At 35.2% G+C, this 7,362-nt stretch overlaps 1 protein-coding gene across 1 annotated transcript; it reads left to right on the top strand.

Annotated features, from left to right (window-relative positions):
* Positions 1-3,537: 3,537 nt before the first annotated feature.
* Positions 3,538-6,829, top strand: LOC121254251 (CRIB domain-containing protein RIC4-like). Its single transcript, XM_041154221.1, has 3 exons — positions 3,538-3,970; positions 4,087-4,230; positions 6,347-6,829. The coding sequence occupies exons 1-3, from the start codon at positions 3,838-3,840 to the stop codon at positions 6,598-6,600; spliced, it is 531 nt and encodes a 176-aa protein (XP_041010155.1). The 5' UTR covers positions 3,538-3,837; the 3' UTR covers positions 6,601-6,829.
* Positions 6,830-7,362: the final 533 nt, after the last annotated feature.

Genomic DNA, 7,362 nt, shown 5'->3' with positions numbered 1-7,362 from the left:
CCTTTCTCTTCTTTAGGTTTTATCTGTTTCCTTTTATAGCTCTAATATATGCTAAGCATTCTCAACCCTAGATTCAGTGTTGCTGCCCTCTCTTCACGCTTTCAGCCATCCAAACTTATATAATCCTCCACCCCCCCCCCCCCCAAATTATGAACCCTAGTACAGACCGCAACCAATCATCTCTTCTCTGTAAAACAGCAAACCGAGGGGCTTGGTTTGCATCCAGTAAACTGCCACCCCCAAAGCCAATGCATGTGCCGCAACTCCACCAAACACAGTTCGCACCGGTACCTCAGCTTCTCAAAGTCCACCACTCAAGCCGTGCACCACCACCCTCTCCGCGTAAACACCACTTCTGCTTGCACCACCGAAAAATAGATTACCAGCCTTCCTCCACAGTGAACCCAAGCCCCGCCACCCAACTGCTCAGCCTCAAGCGGGAACAACCAGAAGACGCCGGTCGTACACCCTGGTCCTCCGTGACCACCCCTCGATAAGCTAAGCTTTGTCTCCGTGCTCTCTCTCCCACCGTTCTCTCTCTCCCTCTCTCGATCATAAACCTCTCTCTCTCTCTCTCTCTTACCAGTGCTCGGCCACCCACTCTCACCGCAATGCCAGCATAAGCCGCCAGCTCCGTCTTTTGACCCATACCCCTCAACCATTCAGCACAGGAACGCAGCCTCACCAACGCCGAAGGACCTTTGTGTTTGCTTCCCAAAACAGAGTAGTCTTGGCTCAACCAACCCACCGCCCACACCGGTTGCGTCAACCGCTTAGGACGACATGTCTGCCGCTCCCAGCCACTTTGTCGTTGCTTCGTCGATGCCCACACGGTGAGTCCCTCTCACAGTGCTTCCTCTTCTCTCAGAACCTCTCTCTCCGTTCTCGCTCAATGCGACGCTGCCGAGACAGCCATCGTCCACCCAACCCAGCTTCGTCGTGACCTTCCTTCCCTCTCGGTAAGCTTCCGTCACAAAATCCCTCTGCCGTCCATTATAGGTCTCTGCGTGCTTTCAAAATAACAAAGTTTTTCTTTTTTTTTTTCCCACTAAAACATCGTAAGGTTCCATTTGTAGAGATGGTAGGAAGTTTTGTTAAAATTACAATTTTTACCCTCGGATTTTTAAGCCAAAGCATTATTTTTTTTCCTTTTATTTTTGGATGTGAATTGTACCATGGGCCTCATCGGGTTTTCAGAAAAATTGTAATTATCTTCTTTTAAACTGGGCTTAGTTTCGCTTTATATTGGTACAAAAATCATATTTTTACAAAACTATTTCAAAATTAATGTATAGGTTGGAAGTGTTATTTGATATCGAGATAATTTAGAAAGTGACAGTATTTTAGAATTAAGAGAAATTTTAGGTTTTGATGTATTAAAATAAGTATTTCAGGTTTAAATATTGAAATACGTGGATTTGAAATTTATGGAAGTTACGTGATTATTTTATAGGTGACGGTTAATTTTCGTTCAACACAGTTGTGGGAAAATTTTGAAAAGCTAAAAAGTTCAGGTAAGCGGGGTTCCTATACTAGGCTTTGCATAAAAATAAATCAAATGGGCTGAGGTTGCTTTTTGGAAAAAAAAAATATGTATGTTTTGTTATAAAAAAAAATTTGAAACAACCTCAGTTATTTGTTCTGCATGACTCATAAAATTCTGTATAAGAATAAAGTACTTTTTGTCATGACTGGTATAGACATGAGCAAAATTTTAGCATTCTGTTTCTGAGCTATGCAAAAGAGAGCAAATATGAAAAATTGTGCACAAATTATATTTTTGTGATCTGATTCTGTTCTGTTCTGAAATGTTCTATACTTTGATGTGATTTCTGAAACATCTGGCATAACATTCTGTTTCTGTTTTGTTCTGATCTTACCACGGGTGTAAAACTATGGCCTCTGTTTGGGTTGGTACCAACTTTTTTGTTTCTGGTGCACCCACTTTGGAAACAAAGTGGTTTTCTGCGTGGTCTTTCCTATGTGCACACTCGGGGTTCGGAGAATGATAAGGTGAAGATTCACATTTTATTTCTACTCGGTTGGTTGCCGGGGTTTGCACAACCCTACCACGAGAGTTAAACATGAAATTTTGTTCTGATATGATGTTTCAGTTATGTTGTGCCAAGGGAATTTTGAATAAGAATCTATTTGAACTTTCGCTCTGATATTTTTGATAACATGTTCTGACTCTGCATTCTGAAAAGAAAAAGTGTTTTGTTTTATATTTTGAACTCTGTAAATGCTCATATTTGTATACTAGTATATGTTCTCTGCTTACTGAGTTGTTGATAACTCACTCCTATCTCCATAATATGTTTCAAATAATTTTGATGCAACAGCTGGAAGTCAGAAATAGGGAGTACTTGCAAGTTTTGTTGATCATAGAAGACTAAGTGCCTTAGGGTACAAGGACTTTTGAAGAGTCTTTTGGTAGTGTTAATATTTTATGTGGCTTTGGTATTTTGAGTAATGGATATTCCTAGTCTCTGTGGAAAAGTTTATGTATATTAATGAGACACTTCTGATGCACCTTATGTAGGAATATGGATATTTGTGTTGAACAAATAGGTTAATATGTTATGGAGACTCTGGTTTATTTTGAAAAGTATTATTGGAGATGATTTTAAGTGGCATGAGTTAACTCTCCGAACTCTCGGGATCGGGGCGTTACAAATTTTCTGCTTAACTTTTAAGTATTTTTACATCTTAGTTTAAATGAATATAGTTTTGAGAAGAACAAATCAATTCAACAAGAAATTTAAGAATGAACCAAACATGAAATAAATCCCATATTCCCAAGAATTCTATTAGATTCTTAATCATACTCAAATGGGATTTTTTAATTTTCCGAAAATCTAAATTTATCACGTTCCTGAAAATGTAGATGTTGGGAATTCTCCGAACCAAACACACTATAATTACCTAAAATTAAAATAGACCAAATTCAAACTTTAGGACTAAATGGACAACAAACCAAATTAGGAAAGCTGGTCAAAATGTACTTTAACATTAACATTAACATTGTAAAAAAAACATGGAAAGAGAAACTCATGACCCATGATATCATGATCTGCCTTTCATTCATTCGAGACGGCCAGCAACTCCAACAAACCAACTTGGAGACCAAGAAACACTTGAGACTGTTGATCTTGAATTTCATTCGTCGAAGTCCCTTGTCATTTACTCTATTGAGAAAGATCCCAATGAAGTCGGTCAATATCCCAAAGGAATCGACATCAATACAAGAGACCAGGAAGTAATTAAGTAGTAGATGTACTGAAAATAGATCATCAATGGTGGCTTGGTCTACAAGAGAGGAAAGTGAAAGGAGCCCACCGTACCTCTGCTAGCTAGCTAGCTTGACATGGAAATATCATTAATTAGTAACATGCATGATGAGTATTTAGTTCAGTCGTGTAGCGAAGGCTTTTGATCTGTGGGCTCAAATACTTATAATCATCGGCCTACAGATTGGACTTACAATTACAATTCCATTATTATTTGGCAAATTTAAAGTAGGGAATTGAGTAGCACAGTTTAACCAACTAACAACTCCAACACCCACTCCATAATGATATATTTCTCTCTCTCTTTCTCTGATACCAAACTTGGGTTTGGGTCGAGCGTACATTTCATCACATAAATCATTCTAGCTTATTCCTAAAGCCAACTGGGTTCGATATAACTTATACCCATTTTTCTGGTTTCCTTGCTATCTCTTAAGATCAACGCATAATATTAGTACTGTATCTCAGCTAGCTAGCTAGCTTTGTAGTAGCTCCGTACGCGCGTTTTCTTGCTGTTTTATTGTTTTGGTACTTCTATGAAGCTGGGATGAGAGATCGTGCAGAAAGATTTGCAGTTCTTCCTTTCTCAGTTGGCTGCACTTCAGAGTCCAGCGTTGCTCTAGGCGCCTCAGCTAAACAGAAGAAACCAAAACCAGAATCAAATCGGCCTCCTCTAATGAGTATGCATGGCTGCCTCTATCTCTGATCTTTCTCTCCTCGATTAATGATCCATATTCTCTTTTAATATTTGCAGTATTTGTCTGATTTTATCAATTTCTTTTTATCCTTTTATAAGGAAGAGAAGAAGGAGAAGATCAAGAAAGGCCATCCAGATCAAAAATGAAGAATTCTTTTGGTTTTCTGGCTCTACCAAAGCCGAACATTGCTGGTGGGATACAGCGAGTGTTCAGAAGCATCAAAAGTTTTTCTCAATTCTTTGGTAAGTGAATGATTGATTGATTGATTACTTGTTTGTTTCTCAAGATATCTAAACTTCATGATGATCATTCTCCCTAAACCAACCATATCCATTTTCCATGTTCTTCAACACTAGCGCAGTACTAAGAGCTCAGGGAAAAAGACAATAGTAGTTTAGACAGATCACTAATTTATAGGAAAGATACAAATTAATAGTACTTTCGTTTGCAATATATATAAATATCATGTGTACACTAATATCACCTGGAGCATGCGATTGGAATCATGCATGCATACATACATACATACATACATACATACACATAGGTACATACATGCATACATAAAAAAAAAACATGCATAGATAGTACACAGTACTCTTCCATATTCACAAAGGAAGCTATTTTTTTTCCCTGAATAATACACAGTGAAGAACTTATAATTTACATATATATATATAATATATATTAATGGGGGGTGAGACGTCATTTTACAACTACTCTAATTAATAAAATATTTGTGAAGGAAACCTCGGGGAAGAAGTTAGGTAGCTAACCTTTGCTTGCATTGTCAGCATAATTAATTGATTAATGCGTAGTACGTACCCCACCTGCAGGGAGCTTCATCTAGATCAGATTCCATCCTAAATAATTTAGTAGTAATTATAGGCTGCAAGTGCATGCTGGGTCAACTACCACACCCTAAGACTCATTATAATTCAATATAAATATTAAATTTCCACATATAAAAAGTATATATGTCATTGCACGTACAATAATGATACTGATCACAAAAATAGGATTTTACATTTCAAGAAAATTGTTTATCTGTTTATCTGTAGTCAACTATTTCTTATGAAAATGGTTATTTCCTGTTAAAATGAGTCTGTTTTTCTCATAAATAGTTATTCTCGTCATAAATAATTCATCTTTCTCGTAAATAGTCATTCTCGTCATAAATAATCCATCACAAATTGTCGTTTTTCTTGTAATGTTGGCAGAGATTTTCATGATGCACTCTTGGTGATCTGAATGAATCAATGATATATATAATCAGTTTAGTTAGTGTTAAATGATGTTAATTTATGATTTCTAGTTATATCCTTGATTTAGAACAAAAATAATATTTCTCTCAATCACACTGATCAGAAATTAAGAAACTTTTAGAATCACTTTAATTAATAGAAAGTGTATATATGTATGTGTGCATGTAACTTGCAAAATGAGGCTTCTCATAGGATAACATGAAAAGAATTACATTTATAAAAGGAGTCATGCTATACAGAAACTTCACACTCTACAAACCACTTAAAAAATATATAATTTTATTTTTTTATCCTCATATTTTATATTTCATGAAACATGAAATATGATGGTAAAAGAGTAAAATCACATATTTTTAAATGGTGTGAAGAGTGTGAGACTTATGTCTAGAATTTTTCTTATAATAATTAATATGAAATTGATTTTACTGTAAGAATAGTTTATTTATGAATAATCTACGTCATTTCTACTTCGATTGTAACAAAAGATTATCATATACTATTATAAATTTTCCTCTTTATTTTACTTATATTATTAATATTAGGAAAATATTATATACATGTACTATACTATTATCTTATTCATATCTACTTCTATGTTGAGATGGTATTATCCATCAACTTTAGAATTCGCTATATTTAAAAAAGAATTATGCTATATATAATATATAGCACTCACACTTCACTTTCAACATACTCTACTGATGTGACATTATCACGTCAGTTTTTACTTTTTAATTATAAATTATCAAATTCAAGAGTAGATGATTATAATCTCATATTATTGCAAATAGGATAGGAGCATGGATGACAGTGTAGAACATAATATTTCCCTTTTAAAAATAATAAATATATAATCTAATGGTTGATGGGTACTGCCACGTCAGTATATATAGCGGTGACGGAAGAGAGATAGAATAAAATACATAACATAATTATTAATATTAATTCTATCTTCAACACCGTACTTGTAATTTTCAGATTTATTAGATTATTGATAGTCATGACTGCATATTATATATATATATATATATATATATATATATACTTCTTAACTTGTCATTTACAGTACCATCTCTCTCTTATGAAAATATAGTTTACAAGGAAGAGAATGAAGAGATGGAAAAGGAGATGGAGATTGGATATCCAACAGACGTGAAACATGTCACACACATAGGGTTGGACGGGTCAACGACAACAAACCCAGCAAAGGGTTGGGAAAATCTGACAGCTCCTGAAATTATTTCTTTCCCTTCAATTTCTTTGAGGCAGTTCGAGTTCGCCATGGCAGCACAGGCTGATCACGAACCTGATGATCTCGTACTTAATCATGTCGTTGCTCCTAATTGATGAAAGTTTAGTTAAAATGATTGATTATTTTGACTGCAAAAAAAAAAGGTATAAAGATGATGATCATGATGATTAGGTACTGAGTGGTGAAGACAAGTCTTTATAATATTGGATTGAAAACTTATATTGGTGATAACCATATATATTGCATGTGTGCTAGCTAGCTTTGTATACGTACAGTCTGAAAAAATCACATCCAAAACAACGTTTCGGTTTTTGACGTTGTTCACTTTCTTTCCTGCAAACACCTAGGTGCTGATCATGACAAGAGTACTGCTAGTACTGCATCTTCTGTAGAGATCTTGCAAACCCTGATTCAAACTTCCTTACAAATGTGCTATATATATATATATATATATATATATATGGACGATTTACTTGAATCATATACACACATATTGTGTGTGTTTGTGTGTTGTTTTTCCCTTTAACAGCTGGGAGATATTAAAAAATCTTGTCCTTTGCTCTCTGATCTGTCTCTGTCTCTCTCTCTCTCTCTCTCTCTCTCTCTGTGTAGTAGTTGTCAAAATCCAAATACATGTGAGCCAATGCATAACTAGGACACACTGACAGACATTGAGCCAAGAAGTGTAGCCTGGCCTCTTTCAAGATATATATATATATATATATATATATATATTAGTGATCTTATATATTAACTTATTCATGATGACTCTAGCAGCTAGTGGAATACTTCCTCCTATTAAAGTCTTGGACGTTTGAATCTTAAAAATACATGCATGATATCTACATCTATAGGAT

The sequence above is a fragment of the Juglans microcarpa x Juglans regia genome, chromosome 1D, assembly GCF_004785595.1.
Source record: "Juglans microcarpa x Juglans regia isolate MS1-56 chromosome 1D, Jm3101_v1.0, whole genome shotgun sequence".
NCBI classification, from domain to species: Eukaryota; Viridiplantae; Streptophyta; class Magnoliopsida; order Fagales; family Juglandaceae; genus Juglans; species Juglans microcarpa x Juglans regia.
The sequence above is the reverse complement of the archived record's forward strand: the minus strand, read 5'-3'. Positions and strand labels throughout refer to the sequence as shown.